At 40.3% G+C, this 22,203-nt stretch overlaps 2 protein-coding genes across 6 annotated transcripts in view; both read right to left on the bottom strand.

The window, feature by feature from the left end:
* LOC133645700 (jun dimerization protein 2-like) overlaps positions 1–6,170 on the bottom strand; it is a 31,398-nt gene extending 25,228 nt beyond the window's left edge. For 3 of the 4 annotated variants that reach the window (XM_062040558.1, XM_062040560.1, XM_062040559.1), the window contains exon 1: positions 5,993–6,126. Coding sequence is in view for 1 of the 4 variants with exons in the window: in XM_062040557.1 (XP_061896541.1) it covers positions 5,993–6,107 (115 nt within the window). In the remaining 3 variants the exon portion in view is untranslated. Of the gene's footprint in view, positions 1–5,992 lie in introns of all 4 variants that reach the window. The other variant, XM_062040557.1, reaches the window with a different exon arrangement.
* Positions 6,171–15,941: 9,771 nt separating this feature from the next.
* fosaa (v-fos FBJ murine osteosarcoma viral oncogene homolog Aa) lies at positions 15,942–21,284 on the bottom strand. 2 transcript variants are annotated; one of them, XM_062040563.1, is made up of 4 exons: positions 21,252–21,284; positions 17,172–17,387; positions 16,835–16,942; positions 15,942–16,749 (listed from the first exon to the last, which is right to left on the bottom strand). In XM_062040563.1, the coding sequence occupies exons 2-4, from the start codon at positions 17,316–17,318 to the stop codon at positions 16,075–16,077; spliced, it is 930 nt and encodes a 309-aa protein (XP_061896547.1). In that variant the 5' UTR covers positions 17,319–17,387; positions 21,252–21,284; the 3' UTR covers positions 15,942–16,074. The 2 variants fall into 2 exon arrangements, with proteins under 2 accessions (XP_061896547.1, XP_061896546.1); XM_062040562.1 differs by lacking the exon at positions 21,252–21,284 and adding an exon at positions 17,725–17,911.
* Positions 21,285–22,203: the final 919 nt, after the last annotated feature.

Raw genomic sequence — 22,203 nt, forward strand, 5'->3', positions numbered from 1 at the left:
TCGACCTGTTCATAAACTATTTTCTCCATTACTTTCGAAATGGAGCTGAGAATAGAAACAGGTCGGTAGTTGCCAGGTTCCAATTTGCTTCCTTTTTTAAAGAGGGGAGTTACTCTTGCTATCTTAAAATCTTTTGGTACTTGGCCTTGTGTAATTGATAGGTTTATTATGTGCGTGATGATCGGGCAATGATGGAGGCAGAGTCCCTGAGGAATCTGGAGGGAATATTATCAAGGCCGGTGGCCTTGTTAGGGTGGAGCGCGCTCAATTTTTTAAACACCTCATCAGCTGTGACCATTTCTAATTTGAAATCATTGTTGGATACTCCTAGCTTTCTGTAGAAGGCTTTAATGTGTTCTACACCAAAGCGACCAGAGTGGTGGGACAGCTTGTTGACAAGAGTTGCAGCTATGCTGGTGAAAAAGGCGTTAAGTCTGCTAGCTACCTCCATTTTGTCTGTAATGAGGGAGTCACCCTCCTTGATGCTGATGTTGGTGAGTCTTGTTTTAAGTTTCTGGCTGCAACCAGGAAGCTGGTTGTTGAGAATTTTCCAGAGCTCACGTGGCTTATTCGTGTTTTCCTCTATTTTGTCGTTAATGTAATTTTTTTTTAAGGATTTAGTCAGGTTGGTTGACTTATTTCTTAATTTATTGCATTGCTTTTTGAGAGTTGAAAGGAGTAATTTGAGGTTGATATTATTGGGTTGTTTATCTACTTCTGTTTTACATTTTTGGTATTCAGAGTATTTCCTGTCTCTGTCTTTTATGGCAGCTAATAGGTCCGGATTCATCCATGGTTCCGAGCGGGCTTTGATCCTGACTGTTTTCACGGGAGCCATGTCATTTAGTATCTTTAGGAACGCCGTTTTGAAGCGATCCCAAGCGACATCGACCAGGTTGCTCGCGAGCACAGGGGACCAGTCCCACTCATTTTTGAGAACCGGTTCCCGTTATCGAAGCCACTATACCGTATTTTCGCGACTATATGGCAAAAATAGTTACGGGTGCTATTTGTGTATTTAACGCATAAATAAGGCGCAGCGTATTTTTGGGCGCAGGCATGGTTAAACATACGCTAGCTTAAATTATACGCTATTTTGCATGGACGCTGTTTTAAAAAGGCAGCAGGAGCAAAGCTGAGTTCGGTTGTACTTTATTGAAGTATTTATCAATGTACTCGCATTATTTTTTTGATCAATCCTCATCCACACATCCATCAAAGTTCTCATCTTCTGTGTCCGAAATGAACAGCTGGGCAAGTTCTCCATCAAACACTCCAGATTCCCTCTCGTCATTTTCAAAGTCAGTCTTGTTGCCGTGGGGTTCCTCGGAAAAGATGCCAGCTTTTGCAAAAGCTCGAACAACAGTGCAAGCAGACACGTTAGCTCAAGCATCCACGATCCATTCACAAATTGTGGCGTAACTCGCCCGACGCTGCCTCCTAGTTTTCGTGAAGCTGTGTTCGTCTGTCATCCATCGCTCCCATGACGCTCCCATTTCCAGCGGTTGGAGTTCCTTCGTCATGCCTTAATGATGACTCTAGGTGGAAACTTTTCTTTCGGCAGCGTCTTCCCCTTGAAAATCACCATAGGTGGCAGTTTCTGTCCATTAGCATAGCAAGCTAGCACAACAGTAAAAGCCGACTTCTCTTGGCCCGTTGTGCGTATCGATTTGCTACCGTGCTGGTCCCCTTCTTCTCCACAGTGTGCTTCACCGGGATGTCGAATGTGAGCGCCACCTCGTCCATGTTGGTGATGGGTTTGTCAGCAATTTTTTTTATTTACAACACACATAGCAGCACTATATGCTCACTGAGGGCGTGCCTTTAGCGTCCTCTCTCACCTGAAACCTTCACCCTTTAACGTCCGCATGCTGTCCTCAGTAATGTCCGCCTTTCCTCCATATAAACAGCGTGCCGGCCTAGTCACATAACATCTACGGCTTTTGGAACTCAGTGCGCACACAAGGTGCACACACAACAACCTATCTGGATTCGATAAGACATTCGATAAGGAATCGATAATGGCATTGACATCGATAATTTCTTAACGAACATCATCCCTAGCTGTGACTTTAGGACAGCTCTAGCATGACCCCTATAATGTATGGTGCACTGGAAGCCATTCATTAAATTGTGCAATTTTGTATTTTATTCCTATTTCCTCTTTTGCTGCTCTAACCTGACATTTCTCCACTGTGAGATGAATACATTATCTCCTCATAGCAAACTACTCAGACGACACAAATCTAAGGTACAATTCATTCCACGCCATTGCATTCATGTGGAATTCACTACATATTTGTGTTACAAACTACAAATCCCAAAACCAGTGAAGTTGGCACGTTGTGTAAATCGTAAATAAAAACAGAGTACAAAGATTTGCAAATCCTTTTCAACCTATATTCAATTGAATACACTGCAAAGAAAATATATTTAATGTTCGAACTGGAAAACTGTTATTTTTTGAAAATATTAGGTCATTTGGAATTTGATGCCTGCAACATGTTTCAAAAAAGCTGGCACACGTGGCAAAAAAGACAGAGTTGAGGAATGCTCATCGAACACTTATTTGGAACATCCCACAGGTGAACAGGCTAATTGGGAACAGATGGGTGCCATGATTGGGTATGAAAGCAGCTTCCATGAAATGCTCAGTCATTCAGCCAGCATCTGTGGTGGTATAGGGGTGTATTAGTGCCCAAGGCATGGGTAACTTACACATCTGTGAAGGCACCATTAATGCTGAAAGGTACATACAGGTTTTGGAGCAACATATGTTGCCATCCAAGCAACGTTATTATGGACGCCCCTGCTTATGTCAGCAAGACAATGCCAAGCCACGTGTTACAACAGCGTGGCTTCATAGTAAAAGAGTGCGGGTGCTAGACCGGCCTGCCTGTAGTCCAGACCTGTCTCCCATTGAAACTGTGTGGCACAATATGAAGCCTAAAATAGCCCAAATGTTTACTAAGTGTTGTTAAAAGGAAAGGCCATGTAACACAGTGGTAAAAATGCCCCTGTGCCAACTTTTTTGCAATGTGTTGCTGCCATTAAATTCTAAGTTAATGATTATGTGCAAAAAAAAAACTTTGTTTCTCAATTCGAACATCAAATATCTTGTCTTTGCAGTCTATTCAATTGAATATAAGTTGAAAAGGATTTGCAAATCATCGTATTCTGTTTTTATTCACGAATTACACAACGTGTCAACTTCACTGGTTTTGGGTTTTGTACAATTGCACATAACCGGTAACCTGACTCTCACCAGATCCTTGTAGTTCACTGAGCTCCACACAAGAATCTGGGAGTTCTCAATAGGAGATGTAGTTCAGAAGGCAGGGCCTTGTAAAATAATCATTGTATGTGATTGGATAAACCACTTGTCCGTTATCTTGAATGACGTGCTACTTCAACCACTCACATCGAAATCAATCCGTGACGCTGATGAGAGCGACGCTGGGAAATCCAAAACAGAACAGCCGACATATTGGATAACAACAGAGCAAAAAGTTAGAGAACTTTCACTGAAACAACGCAGCAATGTCAGTAGACGATCGATGTCGTTTGTGTAAAGAAAATATGCAGAATCAATGTCAGCACACGACTCCTCGCTGCGTGCCGCCATTCTTGTTTGAATCAAACAGTCGCTTCGGCGCTATGTCACATCTATGAAATCCCGCCCGGCGATCCTGATTAGTTCATTATTTTTTGCTATCTTGAAGGAGTTTGTATTGTCCTCGAGCCCAGATCCTTGTGTAGAGCTCAGCGAACTACAAGGATCTGGCGAGAGTCAGGTTACATAACCGGGTGACATTAAAAAAAATGCCCCCTAGAGGCTGTGGGCAGCATGACAGATGAAATCAGAGCAAAGTGATTGGCTGCTTAGAAAGCAACTGAGCACAATCATCTTCCTATTATATTTTGGAGAGAACAGTGCTTTGCTTTCTTTTATCTTCCTAAGGAAAAAGTCAAACATGTTTGGAAAGTGGCACATCAAGTTAGAATTGCACTTTTAACATCGATGCAATCATAAAAACATTGATTTTTAAAACTCTCCACCGTTCGCTGCAACACAAACAATGGCACCCACACACTACCGCTCTCATGTGCGCTCTATTGCAGCGGCCGTGCAGAAACTAATTAGTTACACTCATTAAACGATTATAAGCAACAAGAATATATATCAAAGCTTTTTGCTAATCTATTAATTGGTTCAGCCCTTTTTAAATATCAAAGATACCGTATATTACCAAATAAACGCCTTTGTGCAAATAACCGCCCATGTCCTAATAGCCGCCCGGGGTCTGACCCCATTTTGTGAATTAACCGCCTCTTCCTAATAACCGCCCATGTCCAAATAGCCGCCCATGGGCTGTTATTTGCATAATTTAGATTAAATTCATATTGATTTCATTAAGCCCAATTTATAAGATAAAAGGAAAAGCAAAGGTGCAGTAATTCTGGTAATTACGGTAACAGCAGACGTTACGTGGGGATTCTGGGTAATCAACATATTGCAATGGGTCACCGCATATAGCGTAACACACACTCAACGACAACAACAAACCCACGAGGAAAAGTTTCCACATGGCAAGCAACAGTAGCAGTGAGTTGAATGAACAGGATACCGGTACACCACAACTGATGGACGGGAATACTTTAAGGGGGAAGAAGAACAGAAAGTTTGACTTAAAGTTCAAGCTAGCGGTTGTGAAGTATTCGGAGCAGAATTCTGGTTTGGCAGCGGCCAGGCAGTTTAACATTGACCCAAAACGTGTACGAGAATGGAAACAAAAAAGGGGAGAACTACTATCTCAGTCGGCAATCGATGGAAAACGGGCTCGCTTATCTGGTGGAGGTAGGAAGAAAGTGAGCGACGAGCTTGATGCTAATTTGTGTCAGTGGATACATCACGTATGCTGCTTTATTTCAAACTTGGAGTACTGTAGCCTTTATTTTATTTAAGTGACAGTATTATTGTTCTGTTTTGATGGTGGGTTTTATACTTGAGTACTTGGTACCATAATTTTATTTTTCCAGGTAGGCTGCTTTATTCAAAAAGTTTATTTATTTTTAGTATTGGTATTCTATTTGACAATTGTTGCACTACTGCCATGTTGAGGCCTTGTTGATCTCTTGTCTTTTGATAGCCTACCTCATGTTGATCTCTTGTTTTTTTGTTTGTATGTTTACAATAGCTTTGACATTTAAAGTTTTTGTACGAAAAAAAAATACTGGACAGTAACCATTGTAACCAAATAATGGCCTGGTGCAGGCTGGTGCAAAAATAAATAAAAGCATTGTGCAAATAACCGCCCATGTCCTAATAGCCGCCAGGGGTCTGACCCATCCATCCATCCATTTCTACCGCTTATTCCCTTCGGGGTCGCGGGGGGCGCTGGAGCCTATCTCAGCTGACCCAATTTTGTGAAATAAACGCCCGGGCTACTATTTGGTAATATACGGTACATCGTTTTGGTCTCATGTAAGTTGTAATTAATATGCTTAGACATTCTTCGTTAAAATAATTTTGAGTTAATGGACAGAAATGTATGTTGTAGACCCCTGCCGTATAAAATGCATTTCACAATTATGAAACACGTTTTATATGCAGTTTTACACCATAGGAAACAATTACATGCTTACAGTATTTAGTATTGTACATGCATAATAACGCAATAAAATCAGCGAAAATAAATCTGTGAATACGTGGGGATCACAAAAGACAGTAGCTAAGCGGAAGTTGTTGGTTCTTATGTAATTTTTACGCAACGTTGTCTTTTCATACGAGGGCTACAACACTAAATCGACTGTTTGTGAATTAGTGCACGGCACCGTGAATACATCATAGCGAATATATTGTCCCCACCGTGCACACGCAAGATGATGAATGTGATGTTTGTGCAGCACAACATGCAAAAGTCAGGACATCACCAACGACAATAAGCAAACCAAAACTACTTGAGTCCCCATATTCAACAAGTCCACAGACCTGACTTGGAGCCCAGGTGGAACAAATGTCCTTTCTTCTGCTCGGACGTGGGTCGAGAGTAGATTTTAAAAAGTGGAAACCGTTGCATCAGCCCGGCTCTGAATGTGATCCCCATTTGGGAGGATTTGGGAATGCGGAAATGAGGGCGATGCCAGCAGGGACGTTAAAAAAAATACATGGAGGGAAGTCATGAAGCTCCTCCCATCAAGCACGAGGAGACCTTGCTTTGCAAACATAGCAGAATTATTATTACAATCCATCCCATCATTTTCTACCGCTTGTCCCTCTCGGATTCGCGGGGGTGACTGGACTGTATCCCAGCTGGATTCGGGCGTAAGGGATGGTTCACTCTGTAATAATAATAAAAATAATAATAATATTATTATTATTATTATTATTATTATTATTTTACAGCAGTGGAACTTCCCCAAATTAGTCGATGTTCTGTCAAGTCGTGAACGCGCCCATCATCTAGCGCTACTGCGCATGCGTAAAACTTGGACTAAACGTAACTGTAAGGAAATTAGTTTTAAATAACATTCAAACTCTATGTACCTTTTGAACAAATATATCGTGCGTAGAATCTTTTGACTAAATAATATATTATGAATAAGAAGTAAAAAATGTATATATATATATATATATATATATATATATATATATATATATATATATATATATATATATATATATATATATATATATATATATATATATATATATATATATATATATATATATATATTGATTGATTGATTGATTGAAACTTTTATTAGTAGATTGCACAGTGAAGTACATATTCCGTACAAATGACCACTAAATGGTAACACCCAAATAAGTTTTTCAACTTGTTTAAGTCCACTTAAATTGATTCATGATACAGATATATACTATCAAATATATACTAACATCATAATACAGTCATCACACAAGATAATCATCAGAGTATATACATTGAATTATTTACATTATTTACAATCTGGGGTGTGGGCTATGGAGGGGGGAGGGGCGTGGGGGGGGGGGGGGGGGTTAGGTTTGGTTGGTATCAACACTTCAGTCATCAACAATCAGCATCAACAATTGCATCATCAGAGAAATGGACAATGAAACAGTGTAGGACTGACTTGGTAGGATATGTACAGCAAGTATAGTGGACACATTTTTCCTGGTGATAACAATGTCACCCACTTTTATAGTGAAGTCATTGTATATTATATATATATATATATATATATATATATATATATATATATATATATATATATATATATATATATATATATATATATATATATATATATATATATATATATATATATATATATATATATATATATATATATATATATATATTAGGGGTGTGGGGAAAAATTTATTCGAATTCGAATCGCGATTCCGATGTTGTGCGATTCAGAATCGATTCTCATTTGTAAAAAATCTATTTATTTTTTATTTTTTATTTTTTTGTTATAAATCAATCCAACAACACAATACACAGCAATACTATAACAATGCAATCCAATTCCAAAACCGACCCAGCAACACTCAGAACTGCAATAAACAGAGCAATTGAGAGGAGACACAAACACGACACAGAACAAACCAGGGGTCACCAACCTTTTTGAAACCAAGAGCTACTTCTTGGGTACTGATTAATGCGAAGGGCTACCATTTTGATACACACTTAAATAAATTGCCAGAAATAGCCAATTTGCTCAATTGACCTTTAACTCTATGTTATTATTAATAATTAATTATATTTATCTTTGTGGAAACACCCTGATCATCTTAATGATTTCTCACAATAAATATATATAGAAACAGATAAATATCAATATGCAACACTTTATTTTTATATTTTCTCTAATTGCACATTTTTCAAATTGAACATTTTCAAATGATCACTTCTAAGACAGTCTTGTGAAATCACAATATCCCATTTTAACTAGCTAGCCACTAACATTTTTTTAACAAATCATGAATTACTTTGCAACATGTTTGTACAAATAATAACTCATGTAAAATACAAAAGTCAACTCTCAAATGTTTAAATAAATCATGTCACACTTTGAACTGGACACCAAATCTGTTATCTGTTTCTTTGTCAGTTAGTGGGAAGCCTGGCATTGCATGGTGTTAACTAGTGTGTTGTACTCTGGTGTGTAACTTGACACTACAACTCTGAGTGAGTCTTGCAGTTGTGCATCAGTGAGGCGTGTTCTGTGTTTGTTCTTGATGAAGTTCATGTCAGAAGAGGCTGATTCACAAAGATAAGTTGAACCAAACAGGCTTGCAACCTTCATAGCTGCTGCGCATACACCACTGTACTTTTTTGTGTCAACAAGATTAAGATTAAAGATTAAAGTACCAATGATTGTCACACACACACTAGATGTGGTGAAATTTGTCCTGGCACCAAAAGTTTGGTGCAGCCTGGTGGGCTTTGAGGTGGAGGTCATTTTGCAGTGTTACAATTTCAATCTCCACCTGTTCAGCATCCAGGCTGAATGTTGCACTTTATTGCTCAGCAATGCATGATATGTCCACGTTCATAAAAGGATTACAAATGAACGACATACATGGCTCAAGCTGATCCAGGTCACAAAACCTGTTCTCAAACTCTTGCCCAACTCTGTTTATGACCTGAGAGTACTTTTCTGCAATTTTGTCAAAAGCCTCAGATTCTACAGATTTTCTAGATTTGCCAGAATATTTTTATTTTATTTTAATCATAATAAGTTTGAAGAAATATTTCACAAATATTCTTTGTACAAAAAACAGAAGCTAAAATGAAGAATTCAATTAAAATGTATTTATTATTCTTTACAATAAAATTTCAAAAAATTACTTGAACATTGATTTAAATTGTCAGGAAAGAAGAGGAAGGAATTTAAAAGGTAAAAAGGTATATGTGTTTAAAAATCCTAAAATCATTTTTAAGGTTGTATTTTTTCTCTAAAACTGTCTTTCTGAAAGTTATAAGAAGCAAAGTAAAAAATAAATGAATTTATTTATACATGTTTACTTGACCCAATTCCTGGGAAACTTATTAAGGAGCTTTTTGTATTATTAGGTCCATCAGTGTTAAATATTATAAACTTATCACTTTCCTCTGGCACTGTTCCCCTAGCATTCAAAAAAGCGGTTATTCATCCTCTACTCAAAAGACCTAACCTCGATCCTGATCTCTTGGTAAACTACCGGCCGGTGTCCCACCTTCCGTTTATCTCGAAAATCCTCGAAAAAATTGTCGCACAGCAGCTAAATGAACACTTAGCGTCTAACAATCTCTGTGAACCTTTTCAATCCGGTTTCAGGGCAAATCACTCTACGGAGACAGCCCTCGCAAAAATGACTAATGATCTATTGCTAACGATGGATTCTGATGCTTCATCTATGTTGCTGCTTCTTGATCTTAGCGCCGCTTTCGATACTGTTGATCATAATATTTTATTAGAGCGTATCAAAACGCGTATTGGGATGTCAGACTTAGCCTTGTCTTGGTTTAACTCTTATCTTACTGACAGGATGCAGTGCGTCTCCCATAACAATGTGACCTCGGACTATGTTAAGGTAACGTGCAGAGTTCCCCAGGGTTCGGTTCTTGGCCCTGCACTCTTTAGTATTTACATGCTGCCGCTAGGTGACATCATACGCAAATACGGTGTTAGCTTTCACTGTTATGCTGATGACACCCAACTCTACATGCCCCTAAAGCTGACCAACACGCCGGATTGTAATCAGCTGGAGGCGTGTCTTAATGAAATTAAACAATGGATGTCCGCTAACTTTTTGCAACTCAATGCTAAGAAAACGGAAATGCTGATTATCGGTCCTGCTCAGCACCGACATCTATTTAATAATACCACCTTAACATTAGACAACCAAACAATTAAACAAGGCGACTCGGTAAAGAATCTGGGTATTATCTTCGACCCAACTCTCTCGTTTGAGTCACACATTAAGAGTGTTACTAAAACGGCCTTCTTTCATCTCCGTAATATCGCTAAAATTCGTTCCATTTTGTCCACAAGCGATGCTGAGATCATTATCCATGCGTTCGTTACATCTCGTCTCGATTACTGTAACGTTTTATTTTCGGGCCTCCCTATGTCTAGCATTAAAAGATTACAGTTGGTACAAAATGCGGCTGCTAGACTTTTGACAAAAACAAGAAAGTTTGATCATATTACGCCTATACTGGCTCACTTGCACTGGCTTCCTGTGCACCTAAGATGCGACTTTAAGGTTTTACTACTTACGTATAAAATACTACACGGTCAAGCTCCTGCCTATCTTGCCGATTGTATTGTACCATATGTCCCGGCAAGAAATCTGCGTTCAAAGAACTCCGGCTTATTAGTGATTCCCAGAGCCCAAAAAAAGTCTGCGGGCTATAGAGCGTTTTCTATTCGGGCTCCAATACTATGGAATGCCCTCCCGGTAAAAGTTAGAGATGCTACCTCAGTAGAAGCATTTATTTATTTATTTGGGGTGTATATATTTTCGAAGTATTTTTTTATATATATGCAGTATATATATATATTGATTGAGAGGAGACACAAACACTATATATATATATATATATATATATATATATATATATATATATATATATATATATATATATATATAATATATATATATATATATATATATATATTGATTGATTAATAAAAAAATAAAAAATAAATAAATATTAAAATGAGAATCGATTCTGAATCGCACAACGTGAGAATCGCGTTTCGAATTCAAATCGATTTTTTCCCACCCCCCTAATATATATATATATATATATATATATATATATATATATATATATATATATATATATATATATATATATATATATATATATATATATATATATATATATATATATATATATATATATATATGATACACACTACTGAAATTATTTTATGAAAGGATTTCAATAGTGTGTATGAAAGGATTTCAGTGGTGTGTATGAGAGAAAAAAAATCTGTAGTGTGTGTGAGAGGATTTCATTAGTGTGTGTGAGAGGATTTCAGTAGTGTGTATGAGAGAAAAACATTAGTAGTGTGTGCCAGGATTTCAGTCGTGTGTATGAGAAATAAAATGTCAGTAGTCTCTGTGAAAGGATTTCATTAGTGTGAATGAGAGAAAAACATTTCAGTAGTGTATGTGGGAGGATTTCAGTAGTGTGTATGAGATCATTTTAGTAGCGTGTGAGAGAATTTTAGTAGGATGTATGAGAAGATTTCAGTAGTGTGTGAGAGAGGATTTCAGTAGTGTGTGAGAGAGGATTTCAGTAGTATGAATGAGAGTGGTTCAATAGTGTGTGAGAGAAAAAAATCAGTTGTTTGAGTGAGAGCGTTTCAGTAGTGCGTATGAGAGTGTTTCAGTCGTGTATATGACAGAAAAAAATGTCAGTAATGTGTATGAAAGGATTTCAGTAGTGTGAATGAGAGTGTTTCAGTAGTGTGTGTAAGAGAAAAACCTTTCAGTAGTGTGCATGAGAGGATTTCAGTAATTTTTATGAGAGAAAAAAATTTCAGTAGTGTGTATGAAAGGATTTTAGTAGTGTTTATGAGAGGATTTTAGTAATGTGTGTGAGTGGATTTCAGTAGTTTGTGTGAGAGAATAATTTTCAGTTGTTTATATGAGAGCATTTCAGTAGTGTAAGTAAAAAGTAATTCTGAATAATGTATATATATATATATATATATATATATATATATATATATATATATTACTGTACACATGGGCAACACTTAATTGGCCCTAGTGTGTGAATGTGAGTGTGAATGTTGTCTGTCTATCTGTGTTGGCTCTGCGATGAGATGGCAACTTGTCCAGGGTGTATGCCACCTTCCGCCCAGCACCAAGTTCACGCCCTCAGCATGTTCCCTGTGGTCACACCTTCCCCCGTGCCATAGCACTGGGCATCTCAGAAGGACCGCCCCACTATTTGAAAAAAACGACTTTAACAATCACACTGTAAAAATAAATTGAAACCAGTGAATCTGAAAATTGACAGCCGCTCCGGTGCGCTTTATTAAACAAAATATGAACCGCTGAGGAGTGCAGCAGTTTTTTTTCTACAATTACCACCTATTAAACGATTACATTTACAATTTATTTGGTATGATAGTCACGTAAAGATGTCAAAAATCTATTTATTCAACGAGTGAAACTCACACTCTTGGAATGTGTTTGTGCCCGTCAGAAAACGACTCGTTTAGCTTCCAAATGGCTCCTCAGACTTTTGTGTTACATAATTGATTTATTACCAAAATAAGTGAAACATTAATTTTGAATGTAAAAATATATTGTAATAATATGAAATGTTTATTTTTGTATACAACTTTATGTTCATGCTTAACATGGTTGCTCTAAAATCACATGATGAAATACAAAAACAAAGACACATTCCAATTAAAAGCGATCTATTATGATTTTCCTCTTTTCTGAAGTTAAACTGTTAGATTCTCGCATTAAAAAATGCCAAAGCATCAAATCATGAGGTTCAGGCATTTTGGCGTGAGTTTGCACATAGTTTTGTATGTGTCTGAATGCTGTCTTTTTTAACATTGGGCCATCTGTGACGTCACAGATTGACAGATGTACTACTGTGGGCATTTCCAGATCATGCTCTGTGCCAGGCCCCTCTCCTCTGCTCTGCTCTCTTATGCCGATGCCTGCAGCCTCCAGTGTTATTTCTTCTTGTTTATTTGTCCACATCATTTTTACTGTTTTGTCAACATGGACCAGCACGAAGTTGGAAGAAAATACGGCGCCATTGCAACATTACTACGTACAGTAGTTTGAAGAAACCAGCTGTAGCGACATTTTTATTGCATGAGCGAAAACTGAGGGAACTCTTTTTCTAGTGTAGTAACACATAGCCATGCAACGGTATTAGCCGTAAAAGCTAGCTCGGCAAGAGATAAGCTAGCTTCTATGTCAGCACGAAACAGGTTTGAGTTTGTAATACACAACAAAATGCGGCAGAACACCGATTTGTACTGATTGAAAAACATGAACAATCATATTACAGTATCTGTAAAGTAGTAGCCCACATTTCATGTTTTGTTTGTACACAGCTAGCCAGACAGCGTATGTACTGTCGTTGTAATAACAAGCATGACGTGCTGTGTGTATCATGATCGATATTAGAATGTGACTCACTCAATGGACAATTGTCTGTTTGGTCCAGCTGGCTGGGGACGTTTTTCCGGATTTATTATTTGGGTCAGCACTCCATTTATGTGGAAATAGCTTGTCTTCAAATTCCACATTTTGCAGCTTCGAGTGACTTTCACCTCACTCTCTTGGCTTCCGTCTGCTCCAACATTTCACCCTCGTCTTCGTGCTCGCTTCTAGAAGCAGTAGTTCATCTTCCGTTCATTCAGCTTCAAAAGTATAAGATTGTGAATCTTCATTTGCCCAAAACTAGTCGTCTTTGTTGTCTATTACAAAGTCTTCTCTGATTAGAACACGCTCACGTTTGAATCCAGAAATAGGAACACTGTCATGATCTGTGGTCTAGATCATGTTTTGTTTAGTTATGTTCTGTTAGTTTTGGACTTCCTTAGTTGTTTTGTGCACTTCCGGGGTTTGTTTTGGTCACCATGGGTACTTATTGGTTTCACCTGCCTCTGATTAGTGTTCGGCACGTTCACCTGCTGTTGAGCACTAATCAGAGAGCTATTTATTCACGTTGCTCACCACACTCGGTCTGGCTTCCTTGTTTGTGGTATGCAACAGTCACGTTGATGTATTCCTGTTCTAGACTCCTGTGCTAAGTTGTTGCCTTAGCTTCCCGTGCGTTCGGCACGCTTTTCTTTTGTTTGTTTCTGTCTTTTTGGTATGTGTTATGTTTTGCAAAGATTAAATCCTATCCTACCTTCACGTTTTTGTCCGAGGTGTCCGTGTTGCATTTGGAGAAACGATCCCACATAAAGATGCGACCCCCACGTGACAAACACAAGTTGTTGCCAGAAGTCGGACGTGCGTTGATGTGGAAACGGAATTCAATGCGTGGAAGAAGTCAGTTCTGGCAATGATTAAAATGATCAGAATAAGGTAAATATTGAACATATTACATATTGTTATGAACGTGTCTATTACTACATTATATATAGATTTGCAGCGTGTAAATAAAGAAAATTGATGGAGGGTTTTGACGTTTTTTTTATAGGGATTTGAAGGCGACAACAGTGACTCCCGTTAGAAGCATCTTCCAAGCTTTTTTTTTATCATCTTTAAAATCCTAAATAAAATTTAAAAAAAAGATGTGTGTTGTTGTGTTTCATAATGGTTATGATTGATAGGCAAAATTCCCAAAAAAACTGCAGTTCTGTTGTGGGTCACACTCCGGTTGCCTCACGTTCTGCTGCACGCTCTGCTGAGCGCACTGTTGAGCGCACTGCTGAGCGCACTGCGGGCCACGCCCACTGCGGGCCACGCCCACGGGCGTTCCCTCTCGGCTGCGATCGCGCCTCCAAACAACACACCTGCCCGTGATGAGCGACCTGCCTTCATAAGCCAGGGCGTCTTGAGATCCAGTGCCAGAACGTAGCTTCTCGTAAGCCAACACGTCTCCAGCCTTCTCGCATGTGCTATCTCTCTCTCAGTGTTCCCTCCCAATCGTGTTCATTGTCTCTCGTGTTGTGTCGTTCTCCGGCTTTCCGTCGGCATTCCTCGTTGTCGAGATGTGTGTCTCGTCTCCCTGGATCCCCTCTGGAATTTCTCTTGCATCTCTGGACTTCGACCTCACGCCTGCCCATTGACCACGACTGTTTTTCGACTTCGGAGCCTGTTTTGCCCTCTTTGGACTTCCGCCTCGATCCCAACATCCATACTCAACACCCACTGGTAACCACTCTCATATAATTACCACACATAGTCACACTTCATATATTTGGATTACGCACACATCTCACACACATTACAAGCTGTTAATAAATACGCTGTAAATAAATACGCTGACAGCTAACGACGTCACTGTCTCACTGCCGTCTTCTTCTCCCGCTGCACCGTCACAAGTTCCCCTTTAACTCTAAAACAATAACACATATTATTCCAAATTCCACATTTCATTTATTGAACGTGGTCAATACGTTATCTATCAGTGATCTCACAATTCAGAAACTACTCATTGATTGTGCAATTCATTCAATTTCTTCTTAACGTCAACCTCTAAACTTTTATAACTTATTCAACAATGTTCCAGTTGTATTACATTATACCTGTCTGTAGTGGAAATGTGTGTTTTGTATAAAACAAGGGATTTTTTCCCCAAAACATTTATATATCTGAGAAAATAAATAAATGTCCGCTGCAGAGGACAATCAACCTAAATCACCTAAAGTGAGCTGGGGTAGAAATCCAGCACACCCAAGGGTAAATATGTCCATCATTTTTGTGGAATTTATTGTAGCATGACACAAAACACACAACTCAGTGTAGATTTATTGTGGTTGTTATTCTGCAGCAAAGATAATAAGCACTCAATGCTCGATCATCTCACCCTTTTAACAAATAGGTATAAAAATAAATCATAAGTTACATCTTGACAGATATATATATATATATATAAGTACTGGATGTTTTCATGGAAAACTTTCTCAACAATGAGGTCAAACCACAGTCGATGACATTGAGGTAAGCATGAATGTGTTTTTGAGGCCCAAGACAAGATTGAGTGTTTATGCCAGGAGTCGGCCTTGTGTGTGTGAATACATCATTAATAGCAATCAATATACTATTGACACCAAAACCACACAATCACATCAAATCTCACATAACATACTAGATCTATAACAGATCATATATTGATATAAATATACACTATATATATATATATATATATATATATATATATATATATATATATATATATATATATATATATATATATATATATATATATATATATATATATATATATATACATCTTTTTTTTAGGTTTGAAAATGCATGCATTTAAATGGAGAGCTGTCAAAATAAAAGCCATGCTACATCACTCTGTTGGTTATGTGGGATCCTCAAGCTAAAGTCCGGAACCTGCAAATGGTTGCCACCAGACCTTCCTTCTATAAGGCCAGCAGAGTTGGAGAGTTGAGGAGGTCAACAGATTCTGCTTTACCTCCTCCTCCCCCTTTATGGCTGTCCAGACCCTCCGTGAGCAAGTCCAGCTCGGGGCAGGCGAAGGTGAAGACGGACAGGTAGCTGCTGCAGGTGGGTGTGGAGGTCACCACGGGGGTACTGAGAGGCTCCAGGTCATTAGAAACTGACTTGTACAGGGTCTCCCAGTCAGAGACCCCGAGGGAGCTGCTCAGATCGATGTCCGGAACGGACCGGGCCGTCTCCGTGGGGGGTTTGTCCTCCAAAGTGGGCAGTAGGTTGTCGATGAGCCCTTCCTTCATGTCCAGAGAGGGCTCCAGGTCGCACATGTGGATCTCGGCGCTGGCGCACAAGAGGATGTCGGAATTCCCGGAGATGGCTGTGGCCGGATCACTCGGGATGTCCATGTCTTGGAGGAGCGAAGGAGCTTCCTGAGTGCTATCGTCCAGAAGCCTGTCCTCCTCCGGACTGGACGGGACTCCCGGCGATCCGGTAGACTCCCGCAAAATGGTCTCCATGTCCTCGGACATTTGGCACAGCGGTTTATGCGCGACGAGGATCAACTCCAGTCGCTCCTTCTCTTTGAGGAGGTTTGCTATTTCTGTCTCCAAGGATGCTTTTTCCTCCTCCAGCGTGTCCGTCTCCTTTGGGGCGAAAAAAAAAAAGAAGTCCCAACACACATTAGACGGCGCGAATGACAGCTGAGCAAACACATCAGTGTTTACTTACAGCTTGCAGTGTATCCGTCAGTTCCCTCCGTCTGTTGCGACACTTGGCCGCGGCCATTTTATTCCTCTCCCTCCGTATCCTCTTCTTCTCTTCCTCCTCTGGAGAAAGCTGGCACGGCAAAGAAATAATTCAGTGAGAACCTCCAAGAATCCAGCCCTCTCATCCGCCAGTCTGCTACATCTGTTGCCAGTGCTGCCCCACTGAAGAACGGCGCAAGCATGTTTCACGCGGCTAAAAATAGACGATTGTTGCAGACTTGCTGTGACCTGAATATCAATGGAAGACACAAGGCCAGAGGAGCATGCTCTTCTATTCCATGCACAATTAGTCACAATACCTGTTCTGCTTTTGCCTTCCTCGCCACATTTTTCCCCTTACTCCTGCCCTCTTTGGGTGTCGCCTGGTCAGAGCTCTGCAGCGCCTGATTGGCTTGCTGGCTGCCCGGAGACGAGGAGACGGATGTGATGATTGTAGGCTGGACCATCCACTGGAAATCTGGGCTGGAGGAAATTGCGGTGACTGTCGGAACAAACGCTGCATCTTGGCAGATGTCCTGCAGAGGAAAAGCATATCAAATAATGTGATTTATTGTGATTATACATTTAAAGTCAAATGAACTCGCTGAAATGCAGCCAAACAGAAATTGCCCTGTCCGGATCAATATTTGACTTTATCATTGCTGGTGACGTCAGCGCTGACGCAGGGATGCTGTGGAGTCTCCTGAATGGATTTATTTTCCTCAATGAAGCGCTGCGTCGTCACGCTCGGCAAACACAAACCCGGTTCAGTGGTAAACAAAAGAGAAGACATTTGATTGAAATGGTGTCCGAATGACATCCATATACACATGTCGAATGTTCGAGGTGTTGATTGGAGGAACAAACTCATACCTTTGCATTGCACCCCGTGGAGGAAGAGAAGGAGGAGGTTGGAGAGCTCGCCTCCTCCGCCGTTTCCTGGCACCTTGTCCCGGCAGGGGAGTCCGCCCGGCAGGTGGGGGGCACCGGCACGTCCTCCATGTCAGGCGGCATCTTGTTACGAAGCATCATTGAAAAAAATTGTTTTGTATTCCCTCCCCCCCCCCAAAAAAAAAAAAAAAAAAAGGGGGAAACAATCTGCTGCGAATGGCTGAGGCTGAGTCGTCCAGGTATAAAGTCTACCTGGTAACTGCACGAGCTGGACGCAAGCCCCTCCTTTTCAGCCCTGCTACAATTTTATGAATGAACTCGGACTGTACCATTCAAGGGAAGAAAGGGGGGGCGGCAACAAAACATTTTCCTCGCATTGTTTTCATGTCTATGCCGTTACATATGTGTGTTACATATGTGTGTTTGGTGACATTAAGGGCAAACGTAACGTTTCTCGGCATTCAAACGTTTTTAAACTGGGCTCATTGAAAACGTGAGCCGTCAACGCACGTGACCATTCACGCCGTGTCATTGGGTGGGCGTGTTCACCCCCCCCCCCCCCCCCCAAACACACGCACACACACACACGCACATATACCGTGCGTCTCTAAATCCCATTATCGACAACTAACGGACTGTTTGAATGAGGACTATAGTAACGGTGCAGTGTATTATCAAGCGTGCGGTCATAATAGACCAACGTGAGGGCGAAGTCACGTGACGCATGTGCTGGAGGACAGGAGGAAACGAGCATCCTCTTCCTCCTCCTCCTCCTCCTCCTCCTCCTCCTCCTCCTCTTCAAGGACAGGCGGTGCTCTGTGGACTCTAGTGTAAATTAAAACGGGGTTTGAAATGCATCGTTTGTTCCATGTTTGTGAGGGCTGCCGGCTGAGCATGGAGAAGAATGGAAGAGGAGATTGGGATTGGTTGTCACACTCATTATATCACGCCACCAGAGGGCGCCAAGCTCCCAGTCTGTGGCGTAAACATTTTACGGAATTAGGATCTGGGGTGGGCAGCACGGTGGCAGAGGGGTTAGTGCGTCTGCCTCACAATACGAAGGTCCTGAGTAGTCGTGAGTTCAATCCCGGCCTCGGGATCTTTCTGTGTGGAGTTTGCATGTTCTCCCCGTGACTGTGTGGGTTCCCTCCGGGTACTCCGGCTTCCTCCCACTTCCAAAGACATGCACCTGGGGATAGGTTGATTGGCAACACTAAATTGGCCCTAGTGTGTGAATGTGAGTGTGAATCTTGTCTATCTGTGTTGGCCCTGCGATGAGGTGGCGACTTGTCCAGGGTGTACACCGCCTTCCGCCCGATTGTAGCTGAGATAGGCTCCAGCGCCCCCCGCGACCCCGAAGGGAATAAGCGGTAGAAAATGGATGGATGGATGGAGGATCTGGGGTCAATACCGGAGTTCAATTTATCGAGTATAAAGGTGTGTTTTTCACATCAATGTAAATATTCAGCTATTTGGTATTTGTCTTGTCGGCTTTTACACAATACATTTAAGACAAAACAATAGTACAGTGTGAAGGAGAAGCTCCAGCTGGTACGTTGTGTAATTCGTAGATAAAAACAGAATACAATGATTTGCACATCCTTTTCAACTAATGTTCAATTGAATACACTGCAAAGACAAAAAATGTTAATGTTCAAACTGAGAAACATAATTTTTTTGTGTGCAAATAATCATGGCAGTAACATGTTGCAAAAAAGTTGGCACAGGGGCATGTTTACCACTGTGTTACATGGCCTTTCCTTTTAACAACACTCAGTAAACGTTTGGGAACTGAGGAGACACATTTTTGAAGCTTTTCAGGTTGAATTCTTTCCCATTCTTGCTTGATGTGCAGCTTAAAGGCCTACTGAAACCCACTACTACCGACCACGCAGTCTGATAGTTTATATATCAATGATGAAATCTTAACATTGCAACACATGCCAATACGGCCGGGTTAACTTAAAAAGTGCAATTTTAAATTTCCCGCTAAACTTCCGGTTGAAAACGTCTTTGGATGATGACGTATGCGCGTGACGTAGCCAGTGAAACAGAAGTATCGGTACCCCAATGAATCCAATACAAAATAGCTGTGTTTTCATCTCATAATTCCACAGTATTCTGGACATTTGTGTTGGTGAATCTTTTGCAATTTGTTTAATGAACAATGGAGACTGCAAAGAAGAAAGCTGTAGGTGGGATCAGTGTATTAGCGGCGGACTACAGCAACACAACCAGGAAGACTTTGACTCGGATAGCAGACGCGCTAGCCGACACTAGCCACCGACCGCACGGATGATCGTGTTGAAGTCCTTCGTCCTTCCGTCGATCGCTGGAACGCAGGTGAGCACGGGTGTTGATGAGCAGATGAGGGCTGGCTGGCGTAGGTGGAGCGCTAATGTTTTTATCATAGCTCTGTGAGGTCCCGTTATACTAAGTTAGCTTCAATGGCGTCGTTAGCAACAGCATTGTTAAGCTTCGCCAGCCTGGAAAGCATTAACCGTGTATTTAAATGTCCATGGTTTAATAGTATTGTTGATTTTCTGTCTATCCTTCCAGTCAGGGGTTTATGTATTTTGTTTCTATCTGCATTTGAGCCCGATGCTATCACGTTAGCTCCCTAGCTAAGTTAGCTTCAATGGCGTTGTTAGCAACAGCATTGTTAACCTTCGCCAGGCTGGAAAGCATTAACCGTGTATTTACATGTCCCTGGTTTAATATTATTGTTGATCTTCTGTCTATCCTTCCAGTCAGGGATTTATTTATTTTGTTTCTATATGCAGTTAAGCACGATGCTATCACGTTAGCTCCGTAGCTAAAGTGTTTCGTCGATGTGTTGTCGTGGAGATAAAAGTCACTGTGAATGTCCATTTCGCGTTCTCGACTCTCATTTTCAAGAGGATATAGTATCCGAGGTGGTTTAAAATACAAATCCGTGATCCACAATAGAAAAAGGAGAAAGTGTGGAATCCAATGAGCCAGCTTGTACCTGAGTTACGGTCAGAGCGAAAAAAGATATGTCTTGCACTGCATTCTAGTCCGTCACTCTAACGTTCCCTATCCACTAATCTTTCATCCTCGCTCAAATTAATGGGGTAATCGTCGCGTTCTCGGTCCGAATCGCTCTCGCTGCATTGAAAACAATAGGAAAATATGAGGCGAACAACTGACTACGTCACGCTACTTCCGGTAGGGGCAAGGCTTTTTTTTATCAGAGACCAAAAGTTGCGAACTTTATCGTCGTTGTTCTCTACTAAATCCTTTCAGCAAAAATATGGCAATATCGCGAAATGATCAAGTATGACACATAGAATGGATCTGCTATCCCCGTTTAAATAAAACAATTTCATTTCAGTAGGCCTTTAAGTTGTTCACTGTAAAAAATTACTGTAAAAATACCCCAAAAAATTACAGATGTATACTGTTCTTCTTAAATGCAGTTAAGTACTGTAAATTTTGTTGCATTTTACAAAAAATATCGACCAGCAGTAAGTTACTGTAAAACCTACAGTATGATTCAGTATTTTTCAGACTTGTTTCTTGGGTCCGCCCACAATTCGTCCAACCGAGCTTCATTTCACCTGGCCGCCGCAGCTAAATCCATCCTACTGCATGGTGTGTTTTTGATAACAAGGTAAGAGTCACTTGTACCTTGATGTGTCATTTTCTGTTTGAATTGCTTTATATATATATTTATAAAGTCCGAAATTACATAGCGTCACAGTCAGCATCACAGACACTATCGTTGACCACGCGCATGTGCCGCCGCGTGCTAGCTAGCTAAGTTTTCTTCATTTTTGTCATAGTGATCATAATGTCATTTGAATTAAATGATGCTCCCAACTGTCATGTTATATTTTGTCACAAGTCATCATGGTGACCTATTTTTTCTACAGATGTCTGCCACTACAGCCGATGTAGAGCAGACACTGACCCTCCCGACCAGTCCACGACTGATACTGCTGGGTAAGTGTCTCATGGAGCGCAGAACATAAGTCTGTTTGTCCTAAACGTATGTATACTATGCTCTCCTGCGGATGTATTTGTATCATTGTTGTTTTTGTCATTCCGAACATTGGAAAGTAATGATTTGCAGCAGTACACCTTAGGACAGTGGTTCTCAAATGGGGGTATGCGTACCCTTGGGGGTACTTGAAGGTATGCCAAGGGGTACGTGAGATTTTTTAAAAATATTCTAAAAATAGTAACAATTAAAAAATCCTTTATAAATATATTTATTGAATAATACTTCAACAAAATACATGTTTAGAATGAAGTTCATGAATCCAGATGGATCTCTATTACAATCCCCAAAGAGGGCACTCTAAGTTGATGATTACTTCTATGTGTAGAAATCTTTATTTATAATTGAATCACTTGTTTATTTTTCAACAAGTTTTTAGTTGTTTTTATATCTTTTTTTCCAAATAGTTCAATAAAGACCACTACAAATGAGCAATA

This window comes from Entelurus aequoreus, linkage group LG03, assembly GCF_033978785.1.
Source record: "Entelurus aequoreus isolate RoL-2023_Sb linkage group LG03, RoL_Eaeq_v1.1, whole genome shotgun sequence".
NCBI classification, from domain to species: Eukaryota; Metazoa; Chordata; class Actinopteri; order Syngnathiformes; family Syngnathidae; genus Entelurus; species Entelurus aequoreus.